At 38.7% G+C, this 15,580-nt stretch overlaps 2 protein-coding genes across 2 annotated transcripts in view; one reads left to right on the top strand and one right to left on the bottom strand.

The window, feature by feature from the left end:
* Window positions 1–1,905: 1,905 nt before the first annotated feature.
* LOC109972373 (olfactory receptor 1D5-like) lies at window positions 1,906–2,838 on the top strand. The gene has a single exon (XM_020621183.1). It carries the CDS (start codon window positions 1,906–1,908, stop codon window positions 2,836–2,838), a length of 933 nt encoding a protein of 310 aa, XP_020476839.1.
* Window positions 2,839–5,245: 2,407 nt separating this feature from the next.
* agpat3 (1-acylglycerol-3-phosphate O-acyltransferase 3) overlaps window positions 5,246–15,580 on the bottom strand; it is an 11,831-nt gene continuing 1,496 nt past the window's right edge. The window contains exons 2-9 of the mRNA XM_020621185.1: window positions 15,506–15,508; window positions 14,616–14,785; window positions 14,276–14,437; window positions 10,380–10,533; window positions 10,200–10,302; window positions 8,800–8,875; window positions 7,949–8,147; window positions 5,246–7,788 (exon numbers count right to left, since the gene is read on the bottom strand). Coding sequence (XP_020476841.1) covers window positions 7,697–7,788; window positions 7,949–8,147; window positions 8,800–8,875; window positions 10,200–10,302; window positions 10,380–10,533; window positions 14,276–14,437; window positions 14,616–14,777 — 948 coding nt within the window. The 5' untranslated portion in view covers window positions 14,778–14,785; window positions 15,506–15,508 and the 3' untranslated portion in view covers window positions 5,246–7,696. The remainder of the gene's footprint in view (window positions 7,789–7,948; window positions 8,148–8,799; window positions 8,876–10,199; window positions 10,303–10,379; window positions 10,534–14,275; window positions 14,438–14,615; window positions 14,786–15,505; window positions 15,509–15,580) is intronic.

The following is a 15,580-nucleotide window of genomic DNA, read 5'->3' as shown; positions in this document are numbered from 1 at the left end:
TTTAAGTCGTGTTAATCTTGAAAAACTAAGCCCAGTTTTTGCTGTAGTCGTATCATTGGAGTTTGTAATGATTCCTCCACTTTTGAACCCTCTCGTATATGGCCTGAAGTTACCAGAAATTAGAAAAAACATTGTCAGGATGTTGTCATGTTTAAAATCTCTCCCTTAATCGCTCCTTGAGACATTTAATTAAATGTCTTTGTATGTCTGAGGCTCTGTGGCTTCTGTATTGTTGTGATTTGGCATTATACCAATTCAGTTCAGTTTATTGGTAGGGGTGGCTGTTGCTTAGGAGGTAGAGCAGGTCATCTCTTAACCGGAGGGCTGGTGGTTTGAGTCCCAGTCCACATGTCAGTGTCCTTGAACTGACTGGGACTTGCGCACAACATATAACGGTTTCTTGTTGTTAGTATACACCACCATGATTCGCATGTTTAAATAAATTTATATTATATATAACATAAATTCAATTCGTATTGAAGATGCTAATTCAAAGTGTATGGTACCGATTCTGTACCGGAGACAAATTCCTTGTGTCTAACATACTTGGCCAATAAAGCTGATTATTATTAATATACCGATTCATTCTTTTTGGAACAGCACTACTTCATTGCTCCTGCTGATGTAAGCATAAGCATAAACTTTGCCAAGTATCTCAAAAATACAAGGAATTTGACTCTAGCCCAATGGCCCCCAATGCGCACAACATAAAAACAAAATAAATAGAAAATATAAAACACAAGTGAAAAGAGCAACATAGACTAGCTGTTCATCAATGTAAATATCACCAGTGTGTGAATGGATGAATGGAAAATAGTATAATCTGTAACCTATTACATTTTGAAAGTAACCTTCCCAACGCTGTTAATCTTGAAAAACTAAGCCCAGTTTTTGCTGTAGTCGTATCATTGGAGTTTGTAATGATTCCTCCACTTTTGAACCCTCTCGTATATGGCCTGAAGTTACCAGAAATTAGAAAAAACATTGTCAGGATGTTGTCATGTTTAAAATCTCTCCCTTAATCGCTCCTTGAGACATTTAATTAAATGTCTTTGTATGTCTGAGGCTCTGTGGCTTCTGTATTGTTGTGATTTGGCATTATACCAATTCAGTTCAGTTTATTGGTAGGGGTGGCTGTTGCTTAGGAGGTAGAGCAGGTCATCTCTTAACCGGAGGGCTGGTGGTTTGAGTCCCAGTCCACATGTCAGTGTCCTTGAACTGACTGGGACTTGCGCACAACATATAACGGTTTCTTGTTGTTAGTATACACCACCATGATTCGCATGTTTAAATAAATTTATATTATATATAACATAAATTCAATTCGTATTGAAGATGCTAATTCAAAGTGTATGGTACCGATTCTGTACCGGAGACAAATTCCTTGTGTCTAACATACTTGGCCAATAAAGCTGATTATTATTAATATACCGATTCATTCTTTTTGGAACAGCACTACTTCATTGCTCCTGCTGATGTAAGCATAAGCATAAACTTTGCCAAGTATCTCAAAAATACAAGGAATTTGACTCCAGCCCAATGGCCCCCGATGCACACAACATAAAAACAAAATAAATAGAAAATATATACAAGTTAAAAAACACAAGTGAAAAGAGCAACATAGACTTGCTGTTCATCAATGTAAATATCACCAGCGTGTGAATGGCTGAATGGGAAATAGTGTAATCTGTAACCTATTACGTTTTGAAAGTAACCTTCCCAACGCTGCTGATTGGAAGTCTGAAGTCCCATGCTACCAGTGCCACTGAATATTTCTGCCATGAGAAAATATAAAGAAGCAGTTAAATAAAATACAAGTGATGGGTAGTCACATAGGATGGCCTTTTTTTCTCCAACACACTATGCATTGCAAATGCAATTCCTAATATGAAGTCTTAAAATGACATGCAACAATTTATGATGGATAATGTTTCCGATATCACTATGCTTACTCTGTCAGGGTTAAATGGCACAACAAACTACAGAGTCACTCTCTTTACTCTCACGTTATTGTGTTACCTTGTGATTTGGTTGGTAAATGGGATTATTATTACAACAATCATTCTAGATAAAATCCTTCATGAACCCATGTACATCTTCATCTGTAACCTGTGTATTAATGGACTTTATGGGACAACTGGATTTTATCCCAAATTCTTGAAGGATCTTTTGTCTTCCACTCATGTCATCTCTTATGCTGGATGTCTCCTGCAGGGTTTTGTGTTACTCTCTTCAGCTTGTGCTGATTTCTCTTTTCTGGCTCTAATGGCCTATGACAGATATGTAGCTATATGTCGACCTCTGGTGTACCACTCTGTAATGACTAAGCAAAGAGTTTGTGTATTTGTGTGTTTTGCTTGGCTTGCGCCTTTGTATCTGGTGTTCATGAGCACAGTAACAACAGCAACAAGGTTATGTGGTTCACAAATACCAAAGATCTATTGTGTTAATTGGTTAATTTCTAAATTAGCTTGTTCTACTTCCATAGTAACAATTATTATTCCAGCTTTTAATTATACATTTTATGTTGCCCATGTTTTTTTTGTTGTTTGGACTTACATACATATAATCAAATCATGCCTAACATCTACAGAGAACATGCATCAGTTTCTGCAGACATGTGTTCCACATTTGTTCACTTTAACAGTTTTTGCTGTATCTTTGCTATTTGATTTCTTGTACATGCGAATTGGCTCAGTACAGTTATCACAAAGTGTCCAGAATTATATGGCAATAGAATTTCTACTTTTCCCCCCAATTATCAATCCCCTCATATATGGTTTCAAATTAACACAAATAAGAAAAAGAATTAAAAATTTAATGTGTTGTAAAGGTTAGGTTTTTAGACTAAATTAATGAATAGTGAATACTGTGAATCTGGAGAACTAAGCAGATACATATACCAGTAGTGTTATTCATTAGACAATGTGACATTTATACATAACCATTCAATGTTGTACAGTACAGTGGTGAGTTATGGAACTCAAGAAAGCAATTTAGAGGGAATATTACACAGTATGAAAAGCAGACCAAAACTATTCCCTCTTGTGCTTTATTTTATCAATTGCATCTCATTTAACATAAATTAACATGTCCAAAACAAGACGCTCAAAATATAATGTACAAAAATGTGTGGCTTTTAATAACTATGTGATCATGAAACATAAGCCTTTTTTCACAGAGTTGTGCTTTACAGTGTATTTTGTACAATGCTTCCACAGAAAGCACCTTGGCCTGGTTTTTGACTACGCTGACCAAAAGAGGTGATAAGGTCATCACAACTGTATATGTGTGTTAATTATGTATTTGTGCAACCCTGTCTCTTAGAAATTAGGTTTATATACAGCTAATTTGCAACTGCAAATAGGTGAAACAAATGTGATTGGGACTGGATTACATTTCCCATTATGTACGTGTTTGGCAAGTCACAGTTATGTTGATACTGAACTATCAGTAAAATGTTCACCAAGTTAGTTGAATTATTCCTTGCTGCTCTCTCTCTCCCTTTCTATTATCTTTATTAAAGTCAACTATAGTAAAGTGTTAGAAGTTATAAGGATATTTAAAGGTGCATATGATGGTTATTGCACAAAGTAAAATACATGATTAACCTATCAAGAATAAAGTAGTGATAACTATTTAAACCAAACTCACTCAATTTTAGAGTTGCATCAAAAATTCTCTATTTAAATTAGGTGACTATGTATTTATTCCAACTTAGATATTATAAATTAGGTGTCTGATCCTAAGATGCTAACGCCAGCTAAATACTGTGCACTGAAACCATGGTCTTACGTGTCCAATGTAATGGCTTTTATAGGTTATTTCATACTAAATTAAACACTTCCTCAAACCCAAAGTATATTGGCTGCTAAAGCAACATCTGAAGGTTTAAGGAGGTAGTTGCCTATAACTGCAGATTGTTATAAATTTTGGAAAGATCACGGTTATAGTCTTGAATTAATAAAATAAAAGGTGGTGGTCTGTGGGGGACTCTGTTCACAGGTTCAGGGTAGTTAATGACTGAGTGAATATCTCCACCTAAAAACCCCAAGCAGTGTTTGAAGCTTTGAAAGGTTTCAAGTATGCCACCTTAGTGTGAGAGGTTAGGCTAAGTTCCTATGTCCAGGGGATTGCATATCATGGCCTTCAAACGTGGCATCCCTGCATGGGCCCAAAACTTATTTAAAAATAGGACTTTTTTGGTTGAGCTCTCTCTGATCTGGATATTAATTTGAAGAACTGAGTAGTAAATGCTAATCTGTTAGTTTGAGTCTATGTGGCTGACTTAGCAGATAAGGAAGAGTCAAGATGCTCCACCTATGGACAATGTCTTGGTATCAGGAGGATACAAGTCCCTTTTTGGCTTAAGGCCATAATACTTAAATATTTAGTGTTAACAAAAACAAGAATCACATTTTCAGCTTCCCCAGAAAGCCTTTTTTATTCAGATTCAAATTCAGAGGTAATGCCACAGCTGACCTTTTGCACTGCCAGTCTGTAGTAGTCCCTGAGTCAGAATTAACTGGATTCAGTGACTGTGCAATATTGCACATCATGCAAAAAGTAACTGACTACAGTAAGACACAATGATTAATTGCAAAAGTTTGAAAAATGCTTCCTAAGCATAGTCTCTGACTGCAGCCCTCCGCCTGGCTTTAATTAGAAGAGAAACATTGCTGAAGGTATTTACAGATCCAAGCCTCATAGGTAAGACATTGTTGAGTTTAATAACCTTAGCACCCAGGAGGCTAGCTCATTTTAACTCATCTTCTGTTGCTGCTCTTTCATCAGTGGTACAGTCTGTTGTAGCCTGAATCCATGGCGCCATCATTCAAACAAGCTATTGCAAAAGAACAGAAGAGCATATTTGCCATTTCTAACGCTGAATGACACTGTTGTCATTTACATTATGCACATATTTATAGTCAACACCCTGTCGCATTCTTGTGACTATATAGTAAACCCAAAATGTCCCTTGGGCACCTGATGGAAACTTGTTTAATGTAATTCAAAAGGTCTACTACAAAAGAAGAACTGAATACATCTCTACAACTTCTAAAAGCAGATTTGACATTCATCATTTACTTTACATACATATTTTCAGTTTTACAGTCTCTACATGTAGCTATATCTACTATAATTGAAATGAAAATTGTGAATAAGTGATGAACAATTTAAAAAAGTGGTGTCAATGTGTGATGTTATCTGAATCTAGTTGACAATTTATTAAAAACAAAACACCCACAAGTGAACTGAATTCTTTACTGAATAAAAAACATCCAGTGAAAAAGGTTTTCCTAACACTTGTTTGAACATCTCAGCATCCATTCTGCTTTGAAAAATTGAGTGACAGTTATGACTGGACCGCATGTTGGAATTAGAGGAAAAACATTCTAAAAACCCAAAGCACATAGCTGAAGTAACGCAACTTAAAGTAACTTTGTGTAAAATAAAAAACAAAAATAAGGTGGACTGATTTCTCTTGCACAAGAGCCAACTTTTTCTAATTTGCATTCTCATTCTCTAATCCCAGAAACTTGCTCGCTGTACTGGAGGATATTTTTCAATTTTCAATCCTTCACTACAACAGGGGCTCAGTAAACTTGTATGTTTTCATACAAAAATTAAGCAGCACTGTCTATTAAGGCTTGCATGACATCTGTCTGGGATGAGAAAACTTTACATAAACAAAAAGTATACAACATATTGTTACTGAGTGATAATCCCAAAACAACCAGTAAAGCCAAATCTATAAACAATACTACATGTGGCGTGGGATGCCAGAGGTGAGGAGAAAGGAGGAAAGAACATCCCATTTGTATTTGGGGGTGAGGGATTTCGGCTCGTCACACTGGAGGAGATCCACTCCTGTACTGCAGCAACTGACATTTCATTTGAGACACAATGAGAAACAATCATGTCTGGGACAACGAATTTGAAAATGCAAAAATGGCAAGTTCACCAACAAACTATACAAAGACACCTTTAACACACTGACATCATCTTAGCTTTCCACTTTAAATTCTAAAAATGGCTTTCAATTGTACATTCATGTGGATGATTGAACCAAATGAATGCACACTACTCCACCATGCATTACCGTAATAGAGGAAGAGTGGGTGAGTATTCAAACATAACACAGAAGGTAAGAGGTGGGTGCTGTTTTAAAGGGGTGGCGAATAAGCACTCCCTTGCCTGAGCAAGCTTGATTTAAGGCAAAGGTTAAACCATGACTACTACTGTCTATATTGGAAAAGCAAAATAATATGCCAACAGCTGTGAGGCTACATGAAGAAAGTTGGTTGCCTTTTTCTGCTATTTAAAAGCATTTTTAACTGCTTCAGTGTTCAGACTGAGATTGCTGACTGAATAAAAAACAAAACAAAAACAAAATATGGCGCCAGAGATGGTCCAATTATGTTTTAAAAGTGATAAATAACATATATATATATCCTATTTGTGTAAAAAGCTACTGGAAAAGAGAACTGAAATGTGTCACAATGAGTCCATGGGTGTTGGTGGTGAGGCCTATAACAAGTGGTAGGCATCTTTGAAAAGGACAGTTTTCACATTCAGAGCCCTTGTTGTACTTTAACAGACACCAGCCTCTCAAAAGCAGAGTTAACAGGTCAGTTCACTAAAATCACAAGATTAATTTACCCTGCTGATACAGTATCTGGAGATGATGTGGGATTTGTATTTTGAGATTTCTGCCTGAGACGTCTGCTGCTAACCCAAAACACAATGGGAATCATCTGAATCACACTGGTTGTGCTCAAACTCTATAACATGATATTTGAAAAACTCAAAAGCAATGTGCCAATTTCTTAGATAATCTAACGCCGCCAATGAGGGTGGCTTTCACCATTATTTACATTCAAAACAGTTTTTCAACTATACCTTTACAACAACCTGTGCACCATCAGCAACACAAATTTACAGAATAATATACCATCATATTTTTTATTGTAGTGGAAATTGCCAACCACAACCACATAAAAACAAAAGCTAGCTGCACTGATAAATACTTAGAGGTTAGATGCTAAACATTTGTGATGCAAGTGAAATGACTAAGATTAAGAAAACCAGACTGGGTCTCAAGGCACCAGTTCCCATCACAAGCCCCACTTGGTGAAAAAAAAAAAGGGAGGGAGATGTCTGGCATGTAACAGATTGCTGTTATCACATTGTCCCTGGATGGATGCTATGATAAAAAAAAAATTCAGAGATGGTTTGTATTCTGTGGGCAGGAGGAATGAGCATATCACCACTCCCTGATTGGCCAATGACTGACAGGAAGCCAAAGTAGGCAAATGCAGAGCAGGAAATGGGCTGACTGGTTGATCATGTGACCTTCGACAAGTTAGGAGCTTAACCTTAGGTGCTACTGGGATTTAATGGGGGATGGATGGGACTAGCTAGATTAACAAAGATACAGATAAATACAGTACAGCATCTCCCCTCATGTTTTGCATTACTTCAGAGAGCTTGGACACCCAGCCCTTCCATGCTCTCTTTCACTAATACCCTTAGTATTTCTAGCACTAGTGTCTATTATGTGTTCAAAGCTAGGTCTCCTCCCCAGCCTACAACTGACTCAAAAGTAGGAGAAGAATGAAGTAGGGTGGGGGTGAGACACAGCAGGGTGACTGCACAGAAACGGTTATATACTGGAGTCGTGATGTGACAAACTTTAGTTTTGTTTTTTGGCCTCCTGGTTGCCATAACTGGAGCCCGTTGTCTTCACCTCAGTGACCCCTATGAGGCGGCGGATAGCTACGGAGGCTGGGGAGAGAGCAAAGAAAAAACTAAGTCAATGAAGAAAATAATCCAAATGTCTATGAATTTCATTTATTGCCTCCAGGTAAAGTCACAAAGCCACGGTCTCCCAGTCAATCCCTACATAAGGCTTTCTATTTTAGTCACTGGTGCAGAGTTTACCCACCTATGATGAGGAAGATTATAAAAGCAATTATGAGGAGAGGGGAGCCACTGACAGCCACTCCACAAGCAAAGTTGATGAGGGGTGAAAGCAGCAGTGTGGCCCAAAAAAAGAAGTTCAGCAGTGTCCATGGACGGCGATGTGAGATTATTGTTGGCCCAGGGAACTTGCCTTCTTTGTTGTAGAGTTCCTGTAAGGCATCCTGTGAGGAGCATGGAGAATTGATTGGCACAGTATAAATTGATCCTGTATTGCATCTCTTCATTTGATCTTACAAAATAACCTCCTTCATACCTTACAGACAATAATAAATGCTGTAAGTGATGCATCACACCTGAAAATGTTCTCACAAATACATTTCATGTTAAAAAGAATGCAATATATGTCCAGTCAGCATGCATACGTTACAAAAATAGACTTAAATATATGGCATGCAAGTCCAAACACCTTAAGTGTCTACAAATTTGATGTAATTTGGTCAGAAATTAGAGCACTGACTTGTTTATCAAAGCACAAATTATGCACCATATTTAAGTATGAGGGAACTTTGTTTTTGTGTTTATGCATTATTCACAAACCAGTTGGTCTAGTACAAAGGAGAAAAAACAAACGAACATATTATAGCACTAGACAACATGTTCAAAATTTGAGACACACTTGCCATTCAATTCAATGGGGAAGTGTGTCCAAACTTTTCACTGGTAGTGTTTAATTTGTCCAGCTCTGGCTTGTGTACACAAAGATTCCAACAATGACAGGGGTTCCAACCTTGTGTTTATATTGATTTCTGTGATGGTCCGATTTAACTTTTGATCATGGACTGTGGTTTTAATGTCAGCTTTCCTCAGTTTTACCTTCTCCTGGTAAAGCTTGTGCAGCCAGTTGGCACACTCCTGCTCATCCTCTGGTATATCCTCCACAGAAAACCGCCTGGATAGTAAAGCATAAACGGAGACATGAAATCGATTACTCATTTGGTTTTAATGCCATTTACAATTTGTCTTCAAACTCAGAAATGAGTGCATAATGAACATTTGAGAAAATCCAAAGGGCAGCACACAAAATTTAGATGAGATGGTGAATATACTGAAGCGGGTAAGTAAAATGATGCAAGGGGAGCTGAAGTGAGAGCTCTTTGTGAGAAGGGTGTGAACTTCAGGTGAAGTTAAAATGCAATGAACTGGGTTATGACATAATTCTTACTCATGAAACATCACACTAATTTACCACTTGCCTGCCAAGTTCTTTTCTCTTTTTCATTATTTCTCCCACTCATGTTACATCTATGTAACATGTTCGAATTTTCATAGATAATCTCAATAAGAATAACAGGTTGCAGGTGGAGTAGAATGTGTGCTCCCACCTTCTAAGGGAATGACATATTTCAGCACACCAAAACAAAACAAAAAACAAACAAAAAAGTCGAAAAGAATATCCAAACAATGACTAGACACCATAACTATCATTTAAGTTATAAATACAATTCAATATACACATTATTCAGAAGCACAACAAGCACATCCCAATTTAAACATTCTTGGTAAACAAAGGATTCTTCAGATGAAGTAAATGAGGACATTCAGTGCTAATGACTGAGTCTAAAATCATAATACAAGATGCAAGATACATTTTAGGATCAATCTCATCAAGCTCCCTCATACACATGCACGCACAGTGAAGCTTCCTCTGGACTTCTCAAAGAGTGCAACAGAAAATGTTCCATAATGACACACTGCATCACAGGTGGCCTGTTGTAGCAGTTTCTCAACACCAGAGGACGCCCTCAGCCATGTTTCCACAAAACATGGCTGAGTATTATTGTTTTTATTTTCTAGTTTTGAGTAATATCACAAATTCATTAGCATTACCAGAAAACTAAAGCAAAATACCTCTAGTGTTCATAAGGATATTAAGAACAAAAATCCCTGAACTGAATATTCCTCTAATTCAGTTATGGTGACCAAACAAAAAGACATGCCATCCCAGTGTGTTTCCATCTCGTGACCAGCTACTTACTCAGGAGAAGTGCTCTTGCCCTCAGTTATTGCTCTGTAACCATAAACACACTGGGAAACTCGCCAGCATTTTGGGTACCCTCACTGCCTCTTATTGTTCGAGTACAAAAATGCAGTTGAAAGAAGACCACATTCATTATCTTCCACTTGAAGAAACTCAGTGCATTTGGAAGAGTAATGCATCATTATTACAATAACAGCTGATTCAGATGTAAATGGAGGATATCAGCAGTACTCACCTTACACTCATGTCGGCTTTGTATTTCTTGCCGTTGACAATGCCCAGGAGAGTGGGAGTTTGGTTGTCTTTGAAGTTGAGAGTCACATCATACACAGCAGTTACTGTAAAACAGGCAAAAGTTATGAACAACAACAACAGTCTGAGCAAAATGAACTTTGTATGTGTTTATATACATCACCTATGCCTTTAAGACACTGCAGTGTGGTGGTGAAGCCTTTGGTTCGGGGTAATAGGTGGTATTTGAGCTGAGGCAGGCCTTTGCTCTCTGCAACCTGCATACTGATTTCATGTTTCTTCTCTGTGAAGCGGGTGCCCTCACAATATAGAAGAAACTGTGGAGGGAGAAGACCTCTGTAAATACACACACTTTAAAAGCCATTCACTGCCCTACTTCTGCTTGTTTGATCATGTTAACCACAAAGTAACACCATCTTATCCCAGTGGTAATACAGCGGAATGGCTCCAGACTAACATTTCATACTAGTGGCAATAGTGCCACCAAATCTCTGATGGTGACACCAGTGCCAGACTTGGTGCTCCACCTCTGTTTTACAACATAATGCTAAGGAATATGTATTTTTGTTAATCATTTAAATAACCTTATCATCCAATGGTCATAGCCTAGCAGTCAGCATGCTTATCATGATGACACTGATGATGATGATTAGGCTATTATATTTCAGCTGAAGTATAAACCAATGAATTGCGTGCACGCTTTGCCATTTGTGTACATGACTTATTTGTAGCCCATTTTCCTTCTGAAAAAGAATCTTTGGCAATGTCTGTGTTGGACGTCATGCACAGTGCAGCTCTCTCACTCACCTGGCTAAGTGCCAGCTCATTTTTGGGATAAAGTTACAAGTAGCCTACAACTTAGAGGACTTGATGGTGGGTTTCAGCCACTATTAACTTCAAACTGGACTTCATTAGATGTGAGCAGCACATTTGAGCAACTAAAGCGTTTGATCCGTTCAATCCACAATGACTCTGACCTCCATGCAGCCTCTTGTCAGAACAGCTGTCTATCAGCAGGAGGACAACTGTGACACCAGGAGCCTGAGCAATCAGAAGAGATATTTCCAGCACATAAATAGGCTAACAGGTGATCTGCCTGATTAAAGCAGCTGTCTGTGGCGATTACATTTCGAATGCACCAAAGGAAAAAATAGACGAAGTGTAAAAAAGGGGTCCAGGGATGATGTGTGTCTTGGTGTCAGTGTGAATCAACACACTCAATTGAGTCTTTGCTTAGTGAGATGGGCAAGTGACAGAACTGCAGATAAATGTGATGACAGTATCGCAGAGATTGTTACGTCTGGCCACAGTTTCTACAGTGAGAGCGGTCGTTCGTGTACAACCTGTTTATTATGCCGCATCACCCAGTGAGACCTCGGAAAAATGTCATTTACAACTTAAATAAATTTGGTCACAAAATGTGACTGATCACTCGCAGTCTGGAGCCCTGAGCAGGTAGGTAGGTAGACAAGAGCCCAAGCAAATACAGTTTAGTTTGTTTATTTGAACACAAAAAAACTATGTCATTTGCATTGAAATAAAAAACTGAATAATTGGGCGTGCAAAATTATTCAGCCCCTTTACTTTCAGTGCAGCAAACTCTCTCCAGAAGTTCAGTGAGGATCTCTGAATGATCCAATGTTGACCTAAATGACTAATGATGATAAATAGAATCCACCTGTGTGTAATCAAGTCTCCGTATAAATGCACCTGCACTGTGATAGTCTCAGAGGTCCGTTTAAAGCGCAGAGAGCATCATGAAGAACAAGGAACACACCAGGCAGGTCCGAGATACTGTTGTGGAGAAGTTTAAAGCCGGATTTGGATACAAAAAGATTTCCCAAGCTTTAAACATCCCAAGGAGCACTGTGCAAGCGATAATATTGAAATGGAAGGAGTATCAGACCACTGCAAATCTACCAAGACCTGGCCGTCCCTCTAAACTTTCAGCTCATACAAGGAGAAGACTGATCAGAGATGCAGCCAAGAGGCCCATGATCACTCTGGATGAACTGCAGAGATCTACAGCTGAGGTGGGAGACTCTGTCCATAGGACAACAATCAGTCGTATACTGCACAAATCTGGCCTTTATGGAAGAGTGGCAAGAAGAAAGCCATTTCTTAAAGATATCCATAAAAAGTGTCGTTTAAAGTTTGCCACAAGCCACCTGGGAGACACACCAAACATGTGGAAGAAGGTGCTCTGGTCAGATGAAACCAAAATCGAACTTTTTGGCAACAATGCAAAACGTTATGTTTGGCGTAAAAGCAACACAGCTCATCACCCTGAACACACCATCCCCACTGTCAAACATGGTGGTGGCATCATCATGGTTTGGGCCTGCTTTTCTTCAGCAGGGACAGGGAAGATGGTTATAATTGATGGGAAGATGGATGGAGCCAAATGCAGGACCATTCTGGAAGGAAACCTGATGGAGTCTGCAAAAGACCTGATACTGGGACGGAGATTTGTCTTCCAACAAGACACTGATCCAAAACATAAAGCAAAATCTACAATGGAATGGTTCACAAATACACATATCCAGGTGTTAGAATGGCCAAGTCAAAGTCCAGACCTGAATCCAATCGAGAATCTGTGGGAAGAACTGAAAACTGCTGTTCACAAACGCTCTCTATCCAACCTCACTGAGCTCGAGCTGTTTTGCAAGGCGGAATGGGCAAAAATTTCAGTCTCTTGATGTGCAAAACTGATAGAGACATACCCCAAGTGACTTACAGCTGTAATCGCAGCAAAAGGTGGCGCTACAAAGTATTAACTTAAGGGGGCTGAATAATTTTGCACGCCCAATTTTTCAGTTTTTTATTTGTTAAAAAAGTTTGAAATATCCAATAAATTTCGTTCCACTTCATGATTGTGTCCCACTTGTTGTTGATTCTTCACAAAAATTACAGTTTTATATCTTTATGTTTGAAGCCTGAAATGTGGCAAAAGGTCGCAAAGTTCAAGGGGGCCGAATACTTTCGCAAGGCACTGTACTTGACTTCAGGTAATTAGATCAACTGCTAATCCAGCTAATCTCATCTGGTGAACTGGTTGAGTGAATCATTGCAAAATTCTTAGGTTAATGTGCTTCACACTTTCAGGAAAGATCTATAACAAACAGCAAGGCCTGCTGTCACCAGGTAAGATGACTTGACTGTGAAGCAAGAACTACTGTGAAAAACTTCTCACACAGTTTAGGCAACAGTGGAAAGTCTAAGTAATGAGATTTTATGGGGTGAGGGTGTTGGGGAAACACACAAACCCTCTTGTTGAGAGATTTTAAGCACAGCTGGTGCACTCAGAAAGCAATTTAGCAACTGCTGCCAAGAACAAACTAGGGATGAAAAAGTGGTTCAAAGGGCATCATCTGGATTTCCATGTATTTTTGAAGGTTAGAGTATTTTTTTAAACCTTTGAAACGTAAAAAAAAAGCTAACAAATGATTACAGAATAATTCCAGTTGTGCACAAGTTGGAACTTATTTCTGTAGGTCTCGTCAGTGTTCCTATTAGCAGTATAGTATTCACCAAGGTAACAGCACAAATCAGAAAAGTGCAGTCACACAGTCATTCAGGTTTTTAAACAAACTCCCATGTTTCCCCAAACTCCTCTCTGTAAATATCTTACAGGGTGACTTTCTGGATGTCCTTTGACCTATGTTACCTCCCAGTTTATAATCCACCACTGCAGTTTTATACTGCAATGGGGGATTAAGACACAAATTATAGATGTGCTCACATTTTTTTACTTTCAAATAAGTTGGTCTGATCATTTCTTGTCCTTTAGACAAAACATCACATTCTACATTTAAACTCCTGAATGGAAACAACCATACCTACACTTCACTAAAAACAATGACATGTCTGTTGCCATGAAGTCAATCCTGAGGGGATATTTCAGACATTTTATACAAAAACTGAACTAGAGTGGGTGTTAAGTTGAAAATATACAGTATGCATGTTATGGTTGGTGCAAGTGGATATGCTGAAGCATGAAAATAAACCAAAAACTGCTAATCCTTCACACTTGCAGACAACAGACTGATTTGTACCTACCCACATATATTCTGGGTAGTCTCTGAGCCTGTCAAGTCCTTTGAAAACAGTGTTTCGGTCTTCCTCCCACTTTCTTTTGCAGAAAACGATTTCTAGGAAGTACCATGTCCAGCCAATCAGAGGGACCTTCAGTAGCTCATGTTTGGCTAGCACTTTTGAACTCTAGAGCAGGGGTAGAGGTACATGTTTAATAACAAAGCACAGGTTTCTCACAATCAGGATGAAGTCGTTAAGAGCAGAAACACATGTTGGCAAGCTTTAATACAAAGACATAACAATGTGTGCCTAAATAGATTTTTGGGGAAAAAAAAAAATTGTGATATTTTGCTACATTACCAACCCCTAGGACGCCAAATCGTTCACACATGGTCCACCCGCACAGGAAATCGATCTCAAAGTTGTGGTTTAGAATGATGATGACATGCTCTTTGCCAAATTTGTCTACTGTAGCCTGGTCTGTGTATAGGGTGCATTCTGTGCCTGACCACCACTCCAGCATCATTACTAGCTCTGCAAAAAGATGACAACACATCACGTATTAACAACACTTTCACTTTATGATATCTAAAATAACAACCGCACTTTAAATTACTATATTACTACTGGTTTTGGTGAATAAGTGATTACTGTTTTAATAATGCCTCCGAGTTACAACTGTTATTAGCCCAAAGGTGGCCATCTGTAGAATAAGCTCTGATAAACACACTATTTGCTCAGCTCCAAACCGCTAACAGACAAGGTGACATTGTGGGCTCTGGGTGAAGATTTATTTCAAAGCCAAAAGGAGACTGAAGATTAGACAGACATCACACTGCGTGATGTCTTTTCTTATGTAGCCCGTTGGCACATACTGGGCTGGTACTTTTTACAAATGACTATAGCTTGTGTTGTTACAGCTACAGTTTTAATTTTATTTGTGGAACAGTTACAGTTTTAATTGTATTTGGGATGTAAATGCCAATTCTGGGAGAGCTGTATTGGTTACCACAATAGGTTCACCCTCTTTACGCAGTCATAGTAATGTGATTGGTCGAAGGAATCTGGCAATCTGTGTGACCTGCTGTGATGGGGAGGGAAGAGGGGTGAAAAAAGAAGTGGCAAGGAGTTAGAGGGGGGAGAGTTAGAGAGAGAAAAAGAGGGAGAGAAGAGGGAAAAAGAAAAGAGGGGAAAAGAAAAAAAGAGACTGAAAAGAGACGGAGAACTTTGCCCAGGGCCGGGCACGGAGACTACGGCAAAGTTTCGCCGGCGGAGCCAGCCGGTTTGCCATGTGGGAGCTGTGAGGCGGAAATAGCAAGGTGACTTTGA

This window comes from Monopterus albus, unplaced genomic scaffold, assembly GCF_001952655.1.
Source record: "Monopterus albus unplaced genomic scaffold, M_albus_1.0 scaffold254.1, whole genome shotgun sequence".
NCBI classification, from domain to species: Eukaryota; Metazoa; Chordata; class Actinopteri; order Synbranchiformes; family Synbranchidae; genus Monopterus; species Monopterus albus.
The sequence above is the reverse complement of the archived record's forward strand: the minus strand, read 5'-3'. Positions and strand labels throughout refer to the sequence as shown.